This window comes from Daphnia pulicaria, chromosome 4 (genome assembly GCF_021234035.1).
Source record: "Daphnia pulicaria isolate SC F1-1A chromosome 4, SC_F0-13Bv2, whole genome shotgun sequence".
In the NCBI taxonomy this organism is placed as follows: domain Eukaryota; kingdom Metazoa; phylum Arthropoda; class Branchiopoda; order Diplostraca; family Daphniidae; genus Daphnia; species Daphnia pulicaria.
Window position 1 is genome coordinate 21120969 of NC_060916.1, and position 17622 is coordinate 21138590.

A 17622-nucleotide genomic window follows, 5' to 3' on the forward strand; every position below is an offset into this window, starting at 1 on the left:
TACTAATCACCTAAACATTGGGGAATGGTCGAATGGAGATATCAGAGACGAGCCCAACACACACATTTTTAAAATACAACCACCATGATGACAGGCTACTAGCGACATCTATCTTCTTTTTACATTGTTAATCGTTTACAATGAAAATGGCGCTATATATGAAGAGTTCAGAGTACAAATCTTCAACTTCAGGAAACGTTAAGGTTAAGCGCTAACCAATGGTTATGGGGCACGTTTCGTTTAAAATCGTCAAATCGACTCAAAAGCCGTTGAAAGCGTTCACAGTTTCTCTGACTGACTGCTAGGCCAATTGTGACGTCATAGTTTTGACTTATTTTTTTGACGGAAACGTTTTCGCAATTAAATTCAATTCCAAGGCCCTAGAAGTTCGAAAAATGAGAAGTAAAGTTTAAAAGCAACATTTCGCATGGTTGTTTGTGTTTTAATTAGGTACACCCTGGCGGAGCTAGTTCTTTCTTTACTCAAGGATTAATTGTCAATGAACAGTAGCTGACTGTCCCACAGTGGTTTGACAAATGGCTGTCAGTCGTAGACAAAGAAACCGTTCGCTGTCGTAAAACCGGCTTTTTACAAAATTCTAAGTTGTTTTCTAAGAATGGTTGACTACTCTGCATTTAATAAATAATCACTGTAGAACAAAAAGTTTTTAATTTTCATCGAGACTCGACTAACCATTTTTTGAGTATTTTTTACCTTTTCTTCTTGTCGTTAGGTCCAAACTTCAAAATCAAACAGAATATTTAATCTGCTGTAGTTCTTGTTATTCAGAATAAGCTAGCATCATACAAACAACCATTCAGCTTTTACAGGACATGAAATTCATTTGTCTTTTTAAATCGTACCTGATGTAACGATAATAGCAAGATGCTTTACGAAATGTACGGGGATTGCAAAAATCTAAATTTTTCCATTGCTTACACAAAATTTATTTTGAACACGCCATGTGGAAACTGCGGGATGAATTTATAGAGAAAAAATTGAAAGCGCACAACGTCTTTGTTTCTCCAGAGAAACAAGTAGACGTGCATGATCTATTGTATAACGTTCTTTTAGCTCTTTCGTTATGCTTCAAATTACAGCAAAATTATACAACTTTATTTTCCACCCAATAGAATCAAACCGCAAAGTGTATATTCGATATCTCGATCGTTCACAACCATTCATCATCCAGAAACAAGTTATGCATTGACGGATTCATTTCCGAATTCTTGGAATGAATCTAATTTTAAAAAATTACTACGAATCAGAAAATCATTCATTTTTTTTCTGGCCGTGTGTGCGAGCAGACTGTAATTCAGTCGAGCCACAGATAAACTTTTTTTTTTTTAAGTTTGACTGTTGTGACACACTAGTCATAGCAATCAACAATCGTGCAGTTTCAGCAAGCCGTAAGTAATCAGGACGACGCGTCGGTTTCGTACAATTTCCGCAATCTTTTAACCTTTAAAAAAAATAAAGTAAGGATACTTTTAACCATAGAAACATATTTGAACATCCATCACGAAGGGAATCAGTGAACATATCGTAAAGTTTGCAGCAGGCCTAGACACATTTACGGCGGATATGTCCAGATGGAGTGAAATGACGGATACGATTGTCAAGGCAATTGATAGCCAGCTAGAGTCTTAGGAGAAATGAAACAAGAAAATGTATTTTTTTCTTTAAATTATCGAATCAATTACATACTGGGAAAAATGTCTTCATTGTCTTTTCGACAATGTCTTGTTTCTGGGAAAATTACTTGGAAAATTATGTGTGGAACTGCGGCGGCACTGCCGGTGAGAGTCTACTAATCTACCTACACAATTAAATTCGATTAAATTATATGAGCCTCAATAAACCGAGGTAACTGCAGTTTGTGTTAATCGTGGTTTTTTATAAAGATCTCTATTAAACTTGGGAAAAGTAAATGAGCATTTCTTTATCGCATCTTCGTCAACAACCTTTCCAAATGTGATGAACGTGAAGCCCCCATGACTGCAGGGGGTAGGAATAGTGCTGGCTCTCTGTGGAATATCAAAAGCCATTCGGTTTTCCCACGCTTTTTTCTTTCTCGACTTGTTACTCCTCTCTGCTGCTTGGCTGCTCCGTCTCGGTAGGAGGTATCTTATGGTTCACTGCGTTTATATATCCAATCCTAAATAACCTTTCAGTGGATTGCTGCCCTCTTGTGAAATCTTATTTGAATTCCTCCGCTCGTTGACCAACAAAAGGCTACCCACAATGCTGCTGCTGCTTCTTGCTTGCGTGGAACTTCGATTAAATGCTCTAGCGCAGGTTAACTATTTCAGATTTCACGACATTTCCTAGAAATTTTAAACGTGATTTGCAAACGACCACCTGACTAGCAGCAGCAAAAGGCGAAAAATGAATTGTCATCTGTTCACGTGCTTATCTAGTCTTTCTAGGCTCTTTTTTTCAATAGAAAAACCAGTGGAACGAAATTATAAAGCAATTCAACACGTTAACATATTGTGGCGTCCACGAGATTGTACGTATATGGCTAGATTTACTCCCAACCGGCGAATGTATAGCGTCTCAATAGTCGAGAGAGAGAGAGTCGCATCGCGGCACAGCGCAGCGCCCAGGTCGATGCAAAAAGGAAGACCGACAAGAAAAACAAAACTTGAAGGGGAAGACCAACGCTCAGTCAAGATCACTATCTTGTCCGTGTGTCGGGGCAAAAGTCTAGTAAAACGTAAAGGTCGCTGTCTCTTTCTGGGCGAAAGCCATAGGTTATACTATACGTAGGGAATCGAGGTTCTTCCGAGAAACATGTGTCGTTAAGAGTATATATAACCTTCCCCATAGCAGCAGACGTAGGAGAAGCATTAACACATTAGTCAGTATATAGATAACTCTCAATCGATTGATTACAGGTCGTCGTACTTAATATATAAACCCGCTTCTTTCTCTTGTGTGGTTAAAGACATAGTTAGATGTATAGTTCGTGTTGTTGAAGGCAGTTGAGTTCTTTTTGTTTTTGTTTTTTTATTCGTGTGCGCCTGATTTGGGTGGTTCGATGTGTTCTACATGTGTTGATGTTGGTTCTGTGAATACAATGTTGCTGATGGAGATGCGGTTCTCTCTGTCGTCTTTCCTTTTTGAGCGCAACCAAAGAGTCGAACTGTCCGTGTTAATCATTATGCGCGATTTCGAACGCTACAATGGCAATACAAGCTCATTAAAACGCTCATGACTCCAGGCACAATGTGTTGTACGCATTGCTAAGTATTGAAAAGGTGTCGCAATGTATTATTTATGCGATAAGGAACTCGCAGATTTAAATAGCGCTTGTAAAAATAGAATTGCGTCTAATAATATACCAAAGTCGAAAAATCACATCTGCATGAATTTGTATAAGTATGCCAACTTGAAGGATGGACAGCAGTCAAAGTTTCCCATCGAGCGAAATTCAAATGAAATGTATTCACGTATAAAAATGTTAATATCTTTTTGATTAATCCTTTTTTTTCTCGTAAGTTCGTTTTCCGCCCGAAACAACCGTGTCCTACATCCTCACAAATAGTATAAGGGGTACACGATAGGATAGGCTATACCTGGCCAGTAGAACCTTAAAGATTATCCGCAGCTCTTTCAACAACTCTGAGAATATCAGCAGCAACATAAAATTAATCAACCAACTACGACACTGATACAAGTCACGCAATCGCCATCTGTATACAATTGCGGGTTTGACAAAACAACATTTGAAAATAGCCTATACCTTTATGTCTCTGGGTTTTGTGGCTCCTTATTTTTATCGTTGTTTGGTTGATGATTGTTTCATCTCCTGCGAGCCTAAGACGTTTTGAGGATTTTGAGTGAGGCTGGCTCGCGAGATTCGATGAAATTATGCCTCGGTAGTTTAATTTAAGACTATAGAAATAGATGCAAACGTCTATCTTCTTTGATATCTCTTTTATATGAAGCCGTATAAGATTATTTTATTGATAAATTTTATTTTGTCTTATGTTTGTTCGCTCATTCAAGTTACCGTACAAGTTAACACTGAACTCTATATTTTAAAACTTTTTGAAAGGACAAGCTATATTCGTTCGTATAGAGATTTACCGTCTCAGACTAATGGATCACTTGGAACTAACAGAAGTTAGCGTGGGGAAATGCGAATAGCTTTTTTTTTTTTTAATTTGTACAACGGTAAAAATAAATGGCAATTCATTTTCATTTTGCCGTATCGAAATTATGGGCCTCGCAAATAATCCTTCGAAATATACACCAGCAAGTTTGGCTGATATCCCTTTTGATTATAGGCTATACTCCCCCCATATTGTATACAATTGCCCTGCAATTGTGCCGTGGTTGATTGCTGGGTTAATTGCTACCCTCCGAACAGGTAGTACACAGGTAGTACACAGGTAGTACGATCCCTTTTGGAGAAACGAGGCGTAAATCCGTGATTTTTGCCTTTAAAGCATTTGACGATTTTCACCCTGCCATAAATTCTTTCCTTCGTTAGAATTTTCTACCCGTGTTCTAATTCTTATTTTTCCTTCCTTTTTTTCACATTCGGTAGTTTAGCCCGACACATTACTTAGTGACAGCACGTAGGGCCGCGAAGACGTGTATATAATTTGGTGTAAAAAAGAAAAGGCATTGTTCACGATTGTCTACTAATTTTAGACTCGTGGCCTGTATCACTTGGAAACAAAAGGTTTCTAATCTGAGTGAAATAGAAAGAAAAGAAAAACCCGTAGCGCGTTGCGTTGTAAAAATTTCCTTGACATTGAACATCCAGTATTATTTATTATCCGATTTAACAAATTATATACAGTCATTTACAGATATTACATTCTCCCGCATGCCAAAGTTGGAATTCTGGAACTCAGAAGTCCAGTTGCTGATATGTTACAATATACAATCGAGATTTTAGCACGCTGAAAAAAAAAAAAAACTTGAGGAGGAATATAATTGGGGACAATTAGCACATAGTACATATCGACCAAAGGCTACAGTTATCAAATTGCTGGCTCAGAGAAGAATACACGCACGCTTGTTGACATTGAGACTGTAGTAAAAACAAAAAGAGAGTAGAATATTAGAAGAAGCGATAGGGGCTGCTGGTGCACTACTTGATTTCAGGTGGAGTTGAAGAGAGCCGTGCTGCGTTTTAATGTCAGTCTATAAAGCATATCGTTTATATGTCTTTGCCTTTCCACAAGGTTATTATCGCAACGAAATGATTCTATTTCGCGCGCTTCATTATTGGAAATTTAGATTTCTATGGGAAAACTTTTTTTTTTCGAGAGCGCCGATATTCAAGGAGGTCGAATTGTTTTAAAAGTAGCACCAATTCATCACTGATTTGAATCGAACGCAGTCAGAAAGAGTCCAACGGAAATTATTGCGATTGGTCACTTTAAAGGCCTTTTTTTTTTCTTTTAAGTATTGAGAAAGGAAAATGCTGTACAGATAGCGAGTCACAGATCGTCAAGAAATATTTTTCTAGTTGACATTCGTACCATCTTCAAAAGTTCTCGGTTCAAAATATCTCCCCTCTCTGTCTAGCAGCCCGTCATAAAAATTTTCAGACTGCTGAAGATGGTTTTTTTCGTTTCTTTTTTCTTTTTCGTGGGTGGGTTGGAGAAAATTGGAGAGCAGGGAGTATAAAGAAGGCCTTGGGGAGATGTCATAAAATGCCATTTACTTCTTTAAGGTGAAATGGAGTCTCTCCTTAAACTTCCTGACTTTCCGATTGTGAATATGGTATTGGTACAGTTTAATCACATTCCTGGCTTTTATTCTTCTCTCCTATAGCTCGTATATATAGCCGTATATACCTGTCGCACTCCTACTGTCCTCAATCAACTACTAGCTGATGATTTATGATTCCATTTCGAAATTGAAAATGTATAGGAAAATTCTTTTTTGTTTTGTTTTTTTGTTGGGGAACAAAGTCTCTTAACAAGGCGACAAGATCGAGATGATTATACACATTGGCATCTTACTGTACACATCTCCAAGCCCCTATATCTCTAATACGAATCGATAAGAGCTATAGGAGTCGGCTTGGAAAATATTTAAAAAAGCGCTAGGCAAAAAAGATTGTTTTCCTTTTTTTTCTGGTTTTGGGTTTGGCTTTAATTGGTTAATTATTTTTGCCTTTTGGTTAGGGGTTTAACTGCCCAGCATTTCAGTAGAGATATAGGCCTAGAAGTCTATGTATAGGAAACGAGAAGAATGTATAGCTAAAGCGAGCAAATGACATTTCGATATTGTACAAAGATTTGCAGTTGATTATATAAGTATACAGTTAATAGACTTTTAAGCACCGTAAAGCGATTGGCATTTGGTCACTTGCTCCAAGACTTGATCGATCCTGTAGTTGAGTGTCTTGATGCTCTTCTCCGGCAGAAAAGGTAAGAAATCGACGAGTGACTGGTCACGAGTTTCGAACATGTGGCGGAGCAACTTGCCGACATTCTTTTGCGACTGCAACTGGCGCAGAGCGTCGACGGTCGTCCGCCGGAAAACGCAGAGCGAATCCAGGAGGCTTTTGTGGTACATTTCGTACTTGTCCAGGAGACGGTAGCCGTGCAGGAGTCCACTTTCGTTGTCCAGGAAGACGAGCAAACCCGTTTTGGAATCACGTGCCAGATTGTGAGCCGGCGAGTCCATCATGGCCGGATTCCACTGCATGTTGTACAGGTTGTTGACCATCCTGTCCAGGTTGGCCGTCAGGTAGTCGAGAACCAAAAGATCAGACCACTGGGCCAGCGTCAACAGCTCGTCACGACCGGCCGTCTCCTGGAGATTGTGGCGCTGCACGTCCGACGGATTCAGGTGACGATCGCGCCCGCGGAACTGGACGGGAATGTAGGACGGCTCCAAGTCGTTGAGGAACTGAGTGTAGACCACCGGCCGGTCCTCCGTCCACTGGGCCTGATTCAACGACGACTGGACATTAATCCATTGGCGATCTTGTGGGCGGACCAAGCCCAGTGACGACGGTGGTAAGTTGCGTAAGCCGAGCAACCGGCTCAGGTAGAAACTGAAAATTTCACCCTGGATCTGGTCGTAGTTTTGACGGTAGCGACAGCACGACTGCCGGCCACTCTCGAAGGTGATGAGACGATTTTGCATCCGGCCGCAACCTTCCTCGACGCGCACAATGGGCGTCTGGTGGCTAAAGTCGTTCCATTCTTTGGCGTTTGACTCGTCGAAACCTGTTGGCAGAATGTCTTCCACGGCTTGCGACCAGTAGATGCCATTGACAGCTTGGCCAGTCACAATGGTCGCCTCCTCTTGACTTTTGTTTTCAGCCATCCCGGATGTCTGAACGAAGCTGACGACATTGTCGTCGTCAGAGGAGGACCTTTGATTCTTCGTCAACTGCATTTCTTTCTCCTTCTTGCGCAAGTAGGCTTTCATCCTGGCCGACGTACGGGCCGGAATGTTGGAGACACTTGCGTTGCTGCCGCTGGACGTCAAGTCGAGAGGCAGATGGACGACACTTGACGGGTCTTGAACGACGGCCCAGGGGGCGGCGGCAGCCGTTCGTGAGTTGTTGCCGTTGATTTCAATGGGAGATGAGGCGTAGAGCATCGGCACGGCGATACCGACTCCAACGCCCAGGATAAAGGCCAGGCAGGTGGTAAGAAAACAAAGCCACCTGGAGGCCCGATGGGGGAAGAAGCCAGCAGCTTGCGGCTGCTGCTGGCCGGATTGACCGCCGCCGCCGCACACTATTCCGCCGCCCTCCAAAGCGGAAGCGTCTCGCGACAAGGACTGGACGGAAAACGAAGGCTCCATGTCGAAGAAAGAGCTAGTCCTGCGCATTCTCAAACTGGTGGTCAAATACTGCAGTGAGAGCATTTGCTCAAGTACATGTTCTCGAACCATTTGTAATTGAAGCACATAATAACAATCAGAAATTTTCAAGTTTTTTTGTTTGTTTTTAATTTGAAGTTTAAAATTTCTTTTGAATTCAATTTCGTGATTCAAGGACAGCACACTCGAGTTCTGGTAAACACTTTTCTGGGGGGAAATAACAAAAAAAAGACTTGATGGGATTTTTTCACGAGGTCATGCAGCTAGCTGTTGAATGCCGACGGAATAACCGGTAGAGCACTATATAACATCTATAGCAGCACACACTCCAAGTATGAATGGGTGACACTTTGGGGGGTTTTTTTCTGACAAAAAAAGCAAAGTCACCTGCACGCTCGACAAAACGCTTTCACGTACGACTGGTCATCAGCAAATATGTCACCACTTGGCGGTTCGTCCTCGGTAGCGATTGGCGACGACACGAATTGAGCAGCAGGCTCCATGTCCCGACAGATCTAGTCCCGATTGGCAAACTCGTCGTCAAACATTGAATCGTCTCGATTCGCCGACATATTTTTTTATTTTTAAAAAAATTGAATCAACAGTTGAAAACGATGCACATAATCACACCCAATTAGAACTGGCAGAAATTTGAAGCACTCGAAATTTCGTCGTCTGCTAATAAAACACCTATTTTCGGCTGTCACTTTTGCGGGTGGTGGGAAATGGTGACGGGAATTGTTTTTGGGTTCGATTGGCCGTGCAACTCGCAAGTACACAACAACACGGGTGTGGTGTATCAATGCGTAATGAAAAAAGTTAAGTAGCGATGGGGGCGAGTGGGTCGTTGTTTCGAGCCAGACCATCCACTCCAACAGACTGTGAGACTCGTTGTGTCTGGACTGGACCAGGTAAGCCGTCACCTGACTCGCGTTTCCTGCTTGGCTGCAGCCAATACGCTCTACTAGCACCTCCCTCTTTCTCCCCGTTCTCGTTGGAGTGAAACACCTCTGGCACCTATATGATGGCAGCAAGCTCCTCCTAAGGCAGCAGCAGCAGCAGCCAGCTCCGAGAATACATAGATATAGAAGCGAGTGTATATATCTTGCTGGCTCTCCACTATACACAGCATATATTGTACACACACATTTTTTCGACTTGGGTAAATGGAAGAAGCCATCCTGCGGGCATAAACCTCCTCTTTTCGTTGCCTCCTCCCACATACGCTAGCTGCTCTCTCTCCTTATTTCTTTTCTTGTTTTTTCTTCTTTTATGTACATGTTTTTTTTTTACCTTTACGAATTCGAGTTGGGGAGTTGTATTCACGCCCGATCGTTTTACCCAATGACATTTTGTATTTGGTTGACGAGTTTGAGGGTATTTGAAAAAACATCGCCGCCCCACCCAGATGTGTAGAATTGAAGTTAAAAACTATCATCAACAGCGCAAGTACAGGAATTATCTCAAAAAGGAGGAGTGACGCAAAGAGTCATTGCGAGCTGATTGCCTTACTGACTTTTTTCGAAAAATAAAATTTGGATGAGTTATATTTACTTGTTATTTAACTTTGATTCGTTGCCGTTGAATTCGCCATCATCACCTTTGGGTGAACCTTTGGGCACAAATAACGAAATGCGAGTGTACAAAGGTCGTTGCTCACTCGATTAACCTTGTAGAACTAGTATAAAAGTCGAATGAAAGAAGTGAGTCAAACGTTGGCCATACCATTATTCAACTTGAATACAAAATTTCGAAGGGGAAACGCGGTGGAGAAGGCATTATCTATACGCCGAAGAATATGTTTTGAGAATTCGAAAAAGAAAAAAAAAGAGCTTTCAAAATTCGAAAACGCCGCTATCAGCTGCTTCCCAGTCCTCTTCTTCCTCCCTCTTTTTTCTTCTTCTTACCATCGACTGAAAAAGTCGAAGAAAATATTTCTAACAGCGGGGGAAGTCACGGTCGCTTAGGAATGCGAAACTCGGGGTTTTGGAAAGAAAGAAAAAGAAAAAAGACCAAGCCGGTTTTTTTTTCTTTGGCTATATCTCCTTTTCATGTTCATTCCCCACGAGTCTCCCAGACGATCTACCACTTTTCTTATATTATTATTATTATTATTATATTTTTTTGAAGCCAGCTATAGCCCAGCAGCCAGCGCGGGATATGTATAAACTAACCCCAAACATCACTTCGTGATTCGCTTATCATTTTTCTTTTTCCGATATTGCCCGATTAGAGAGAAAGAGAGAGAGAGAAAGGTAGGAGGTTTGTGTTGGGGGGGTAACTTGATATTCCAATTTATCTTCTTTCCAAGGCAATGGAAATACGAGTTGGATCCATGTACGGTAGTACGTGCTGCTGGGGTCTTTTTATATTTGGCGACGTTACATCAAAATTATATAGGGCACACTGTAACGTAGGGGAAATCATTTTTTTTTCTTTGTTCAATTCCAACCATTGCTCCAGTAAAAAAATATTGTTTTTTGTATCTTATAAACTTTTTAAAAACTTTTTAAATCACAAAGCATGAATTGGATGTTTTATAGTAGGCAGCCTATACACAAATAATTATTCATTGTATATAATACCTCCCAACCGGAAGTTTTTTTTTTTTTAGCTTTTTGGAGGAGGGTTGATGGTGGTGGGTGGAACACGTCGAATATTTCAAAAGAAATGAAAAGGTTAGGATGATATTTCTCTCTCTCTTGGCCAGCACGGCAGCGAACAATGTTTGATAATTTCGCAATGTCATAGTGAACCCCCCATAAGGAACGGAGAAACAGAAACAAAGTCCTTTACCTTCACTAATCAATTCCACAAGACAAATTTTTATTTCTCTTCGCTTCTTAAAACACAAAATAATTCGTGGTACCAAGGGGTCGGCGGGTCGGTCGCTATTCGACAGAAATACCAAAAACGAAGAGAACGTTCACTGCAACTAAATTTTCTTTACCCGTTCTCTCTCTTCTTACCTGTGCTGCGCTGAATAATGCATATAAATAAATATCTATACTATACACTGCGATGTTAGATACCATATATATATATAAATTATTATTATTATTCGTCTATGTATACCGTGATGTGTGGTTCTCTCTGTATGGCACCATAAATCCACATTGTAAAAAAGGAAAAGAAAATGCCCACCGCAACTTTGCGATGAAGTTATTTAGCCTTTTACCTTCAAACATTTTTTTTTGTCTCGAGTATTTTTCTATAATTAAATTTCATTGTCTTTTTGAACATTCAATTAATGCTGTGCTGAGCTAGCTAGCTAGCTAGCATGCTCAATATTGTTTTTAAGGGTTTAAAGTCATAAAAAAAAGTTGTTGCCACTTCGTGTGTGTGTGTGTGTGTGTGCCTGGCGAGGTCAGAAGCATACGACGATAGGCTTCCATGAATTTATATATATAATACCAGACTGCTAAATACTTAATCCTAATCCTCTTGCATGCGGGTTACATAATTATATGTATAACTGTTGTAATAATAATATGTTTCAAAGATGTTTTTTCCTTTTTTAACCAGTTACAGTTTTTGTTTCTAAATTAACAGTAGCTCGCTTGTATAGTTACTATGTAAGAAGGCGATGAGAGCGGTAAACTGTAATTGGCTTGCCACCTGGCCTGTGTATGGTAACTACCTACTTTTTTGGTTAGATTTCTATCGGTCATGTATCAAACGAATTTGATTGATTGTCCCTTTTGCCTTAGATTTCATTTTTCTTTTTCTTTCTTTCCGTTTGCAGCAGCAGCTACCTTATAATTACGTTTTTTGAGCAGATGCGTCTATTAGCCGAATTGAATGCCATTTCCCAATTTAAATTTCGATTCGCTCACGAGGTTGCCGTTGATGCGATTGCGCAAATTTTTTGATTGTGAAACAATGCGCATGAAATGTCGATCAGAATTCCTCGCATAATTTAATACAAATCAGCCATGTCCTTAAAAATTGTCTAAAGTCTTAACAAAACTGCGCGATGGACAGTTTTCTTCGGTATTATATCCAACTGCTATATTCATGATTGATGACGATTAGTCGGCAACTGATCGGAAAACAGATAGTTTAACGTCAGATCCCTCCGAAAAATTTGTATGCAGAATACCACGTGAAAAAACGAAAAAACGAAAAAAAAAAAACTTATTTAATAATTATCTCACGGATTTGAAACGACAAACAAAGAACAAACAAACAAACAATTCAGAAAAGGACTGACTGTGCTCTGCTGCAGCTGATGGGAAAGAGTTACCAGTTTCGATGTTCCAAAAGAGAGAAAAAAAGAAAAAGAAATACTCTGCTCTGTTCGGTATTTCCAAACAACAACTAGTTTTCATTATTTTGCTTCTGAAGTTTCTTCAAGTGTGACGGACAGGATTTCTCCATTTCTAGACCGGAACGTGACACACAAAGAAATGAATAGATCAAGCAAAGCTATCTTTTAACGATTCATAGAAGGAGCAGAGCTTGCATGCTATTCTTTTTTCTCTTTTTTCTATTTGTAATGGCAACAAGTAGAGATACAATAAAAGTCGCAGCTGCGAAATTTTTATCTGAATCCGATTTGGTTTTTATTGTCGGTCAGGAAGAATGGTGATGCCCGCCTAGGCCTATACAGTGTAAACCGACATTGCGATGAACGTTCAAATGAGACGGCAAACTTTTCTTTTAAAAAAGATGAGTTGGTTTTCATATAATCGGTTTTTAGCATCGACTTTCTAGACTTATTGGTTTTTAATTAGCTGCTTGTATTACCTTGGTTATACTTACCGATACACAAGAGGCTTGATGACCAAGATAGGCATCGCTGTCTTCACGATGCCGCCCAGCAGCTACTCTTATCCCCTTTTAAGCTTATCAGCACTCACCACTTATCAGCGCGTCCAACGTTCGACGAGTAACCAGTAGTAGTCCTCTCTAATCATGTTCGCTTCCTATAGTGACTAGAAAAAAGGAGGCCCACACTTGACATTGTTTTACTAATCAATTGTTAATAAGGCGAGTCACGAAAGAAAATACCGTAGTTGGTTGGATTTTACGCCACCGGACGCGGCAGCTACCGGCCCTATATTTTCAACGCGCAATCCTGGATTTTTAAATATTATTAAATAATATAATGACTGTTAACTGCCCACTGACTCAACAGCTTTTTCCAAGAAATTCAATTTTTCGGTAATATCTCTTGAAATATTTGTTTTGTTTCACGGAATTTCTACTTTTTATTCCGGCTGTGTGGAAATGGAAGCGCAAGAATTTTGCCTGTATACGGTGATTCATGTGTTTAGTTGCGAAACATCTTTCTAGGTAGGACAGGTATGAGCGATCCTTTTGGTATAGCGTAGGTGGAGCTGACCGAGAGCTTAGACAAAGGAAAGCGGATGAGATCCAGCCGGAAGATTGGTATGGTCTATAATCCGTTTAAATATTTAAACAGTCTAATATCTTTTAAAGTTAAAAATGAAAGGTTGTCGGAGCGATCCGCATTACAAAAACTCAGACAAGATGAAGAACCGATCGTATGTCTATAGGCTGATTGGAAAAAAGAAGTAGATTCGTCCGACCACCGATGCCTAGAATAGATAGCAAAACCAAAGTGGATTTGTTGCACATTGTTTTACAGAGAAATATACTAAGAAAAAATCAGAAAGCCAAAAAAGAAACCCAGAAGAAGAAGAAAAAGCCGGCAGAATCCCCGTCGTTCGGTTCCAGCTGGATTGGACGCCATTCCAAAAATGGGTTTTCTCCCTCTTCTTCTTCTTCTTCTTCTGGAAGAAAAAAAAAAAAAGAGAACAGCAGAATAAGAAAGATGAAGATGGAGAAGGAATCAAGAAGCGGGTCGAGACGAAAGCCAGAAAATGCTGGATATCCTGCGGTTTCAACGACTTTCTAGGATGGTTGGAGGAACCTTGACTGTACAGTATAAGAGCCCAGCAGAGAGTCACACAGCATGTGGCAAAGATGGTGGAGGGGAGCGGGCCTGCAGGAGGCTTATCCCCGCCGGCAACATCGTCTAGGTGAGCCGCCTAGCAATGCAAGCCAACAACCATCCACTTCTTCTTCTTCTTCTGCTTTTTTATTTTATCCCTTCACCAACAAGAAAGAAATGACCCCTGTCCCATTTCCTTCTCCCTCTACCTCTCTCTCTCTCTCCCTCTTCTTCTTTGATTCTTCCAGAGAGAGAGAGAGGAAAAAGCACGAGTCGGAGCTGTACCTATAATGGTGCTACCTTCGTCCCATTCAAATTTCAATGAAATGTTGCCATCCAACCCAAAAAGTTTCCCACATCCAAAAAGTCACAATGCATCTCTAGGAAATGTCTCTCTCTTTTCTTTTCTCTCCTCTACCAAAATTCAAACTTGCAACAAAACGAGTCTTTTAACGACATTTCTACTGAGCCTAGCTTATATGTATAGTATACCTTCTTTTTTATATTCTTACAATTTCAATTGCTTGATTAGAATAGACTCGAAAATATTAAAAACTCGCACATCCGTGCGCATCTATTTAAAAATAAAACTAGCCTTTTTTTTTTGAAATTTCATTTCGTTCCCACCCGAAAGGTGAAAGGACGGAAAAAATGTTGCAGACGTTAGTTTCCATGATGCAATCCACTCCGACACACACACACAAAAAATAAAGTGACATTTACCAATCGATCATGTAAACATTTTTCTGTCTGTTAAGCAAAGCCGGTTTCACGAGAGAGAGAGAGAGCCGGATGATAGTCACACACCGACGCGCGGGCAACAGCTCATCGCTCGCAACACACACACACACACACACATACATACATATACATACTTGACTAAATTGATTTTTTGAGTTATAACAAAGCTGGTGGTCTACATCCAAGAGGAATGCGCAGTTGAATTGGAAATAACTGCAATATTGCGTGAACTGGAAAAATAAGAAACACAACACGACGGGACTACTGCTGCGTATAATTACAAGAATCTCTCGCCTTCATCGTCATCACACGACAACGGCAATATGAATATTATATAATAATCCCAATTGAACGCGCCGCTGCTGCCGAGAGATTGCCGGGTACATAGAATCAAGGCGATTGTTTAAAATGGAACAAGACAGGGGAATAGTCATTTCTTTATCACGGCGCGAGATAAATGTCCCATAAAAATTAGTCGTTAAAGTTTTGGCGCGCAGCTTTAAATTTTCCTTTTCTTCCCAAAAGTGTCATTAAAAAGGTTATTCCTCGGGAATTTGGCTTGACGGAAAACATGAAATATCAGTTACGTGTGTTGCATCTTATCTGAAAAACGAATCGCATTTGACGGCCAATGTTATTGCATCAACTATCTTACTCACATAAAAAGAAGGTGTAACATCTTGTAGGTCTACGTGCACAAGTGCAAAATTGCCAAGGACTTTTTTGTCTGGTTGTTGTTGGAGACCCCAACGGTTCGAACGTGACGCATTTGTAAAAATTTGCAGGTATTTAAAGTGTTAGGGGAAAGAAAAAAGACATGGAGGATCGTAGCCAGAGGGGCTTAATTCAGCTCTATACCTGAGAGAAATAGTCAACCGGAAAGGGGCAAAAACAACATGGAAGTCCGAAGAGAGATGGAGAAAAGCAAAATGAGATAAAAAAAAACAACAACAAACATCAAACAAAAAAAGAGAAAACAAAAGAAAAACAAAAAAACTGGATAGAGATACAAAATTGTTGTGGGAGGGAATGCGCGCGCGATTTGATCCGTGTTCGCGTGACTGGTAGTTTTTCAGCTTTCACCCATAATCAAAAGGAAGAAAATTATAAGGTGGCTAGGCTGCAACCGACACCTATGAATTATCACACGTACACACACAGCAGAACAGACACGGCAAAGGAGAGAGAGAGAGAAGAAACACAGGTCAAAAGTGGGATTCCGCAGTTCGTGTTATGTCCGTGTAGTAGTAGGTAGTAGTACAGCGCATGTAACAGAATACGTGATGGAGGGATGCTCGAGGCTGCCACTAATAATCCCCCTAATAACAGCATTTTGTTGGGAGCCCCGGCACTACAATTTAACAGTAGCCCACAAAGGTAAAGCTGGCACATGATTAGAAGCCGACAAATTGGCTGTAGTTTTAACCAAAAGACTCTGTTGTAAGCTGCCACCAGTCTCTATAACTAAAAAAGAACAATAATGTGTTGACTCATTGTTATAACGACGACTCATCTTTTTATAACAAGGGCTGGTCGTCGTTGTCGTCGTCGGTGGTTGGTTGTTGGTTGTTTTCCCTTTTCTTTTAACAACAGCAACCCAACGAGTTTGCAAGTATTTTCGTTACTTTTCTCGTGTGTTTGACAATTCCCCCCCCCCATTTATGATAGGCGTTTTATTGGTTTTTTAAATGTTTCTTTTATTGTTGTGATTTTAACAAATCGTTGGATTTTTCTTTTTAAATCCCATAAACGACGAGTAGCGCATATGGCCGATTTTGGGTTGATTTAAAATTGTCTGATTTTGGAAATATATAACATCGCACATATTGCAAGTCATTACTGCATCACGACAAAAGTAGATTCATTCTCTTCTTGCAGCACAACTCACCGTTATAAATGCAGCTCGGAGATATTTTCGACTATTTTTTTATATTTACATTAGAATACCACCACCTCCTCTATAACACAACGATCGCCTTTGTTTCGATTGGTTTCAGGGCATAACGGAATTTCTTGTTTTTACTTTCCGATTCCCCGACCGACGACGAGAGGCAGCGCACATCGCGCAGATCTCAGCAGTGGGCCCCAGACAGCCAACAACAACAACAGGCAGGTATGATGAATCATATTGACTATCTTTTTACCTTTTTTATTTTATTTTATTTTTTTTTTTTCCGGAAGGGTACATCATAAAAGCGTACCCATCTCTTTATTTTTTTCTTCTTCTTCCACGTTTACATATCAGTGCCAAGCACTTTGGAGAGGGTAAGGAGGCGGGGCTTTTCAAATGTTGACAACTAGACCCGAAAAGACCCAAGTCATTATAAGTTTAGCTTGAATGGGGGCTACTGTTTTTTTTCTCTCTTCCCTACGCTAGCGACGTGAGATAGGCGAGATGGTCAAAATGCCTTTCAATTACGGCCGCCAACCCGTTCGTGAACAAGTCGACCAAAAGCAAAAGCACACGCACAAATAAAATAAAATAAAAAAAAAAAGAGGTCGGAAATTCATTTTTGAAAAATAACAAAAATTCTCATTGAAATCTTTTTCGGAATACCGGCAACTGATTATATAAAAGGTAAGAGAGAAACAAAACAAGAAATAACCGAAAAGAAAAGAGAAAAAAGATGAAAAGGTATATATATAAATAAAAAGAATCCGAGAGGGGGCCCTCTGACTGCGCGCAGAGAGTTTCCAAAGGAACAAGACACGACCATCGTCTTCTTCTCTTCTCTTCAACAACACACAGCACTCCTAAAAGGCTCTCTCTCTCTCTTCTTCTTCTATGAATGCTGCATAGTCGATGGCAACTCGTTTGTCAATGTCAGAGCAATCACCCCAAAAAATCAGCTAGAGTCATGCGAAAATGCGACTCGGGACGTCACGCGGGAAACAATCGACTTCATTCTTCTCATCGACATTTCCCAATGTGTGTGTGTGTGTGTGTGTGTGCCGGCTCTATATCTGCTGTGTGTGAGGCCTTTTTGGAGGAAAATAAATGCCCGTTGTGTTGAGCTAAAAAGAAAAAAAAAGGATTTCGAATCGTCGTTTCTTATTTTCCTGGGCTGTTAGTTTGCGATAGTCCAGGCTGCTGAGACTGCGCTACTTGAAATTCCAGATTACTACCTGTGCTGCTGCGGATGAGGTGT

The 17622-nt window shown here is 40.4% G+C and overlaps 1 protein-coding gene and 1 long non-coding RNA gene across 2 annotated transcripts; one reads left to right on the plus strand and one right to left on the minus strand.

Moving 5' to 3' along the window:
* Positions 1 to 4768: 4768 nt before the first annotated feature.
* On the minus strand, positions 4769 to 8855 carry LOC124337598 (extracellular serine/threonine protein kinase four-jointed-like). The gene has a single exon (XM_046791644.1). The coding sequence runs from the start codon at positions 7882 to 7884 to the stop codon at positions 6307 to 6309; it is 1578 nt and encodes a 525-aa protein (XP_046647600.1). The 5' UTR covers positions 7885 to 8855; the 3' UTR covers positions 4769 to 6306.
* A 7608-nt stretch (positions 8856 to 16463) lies between these two features.
* On the plus strand, positions 16464 to 17085 carry LOC124337631. Its single transcript, XR_006917475.1, has 2 exons — positions 16464 to 16586; positions 16655 to 17085. It is a non-coding gene; the product is annotated as an uncharacterized LOC124337631 (long non-coding RNA).
* The last annotated feature ends 537 nt before the right edge of the window (positions 17086 to 17622 follow it).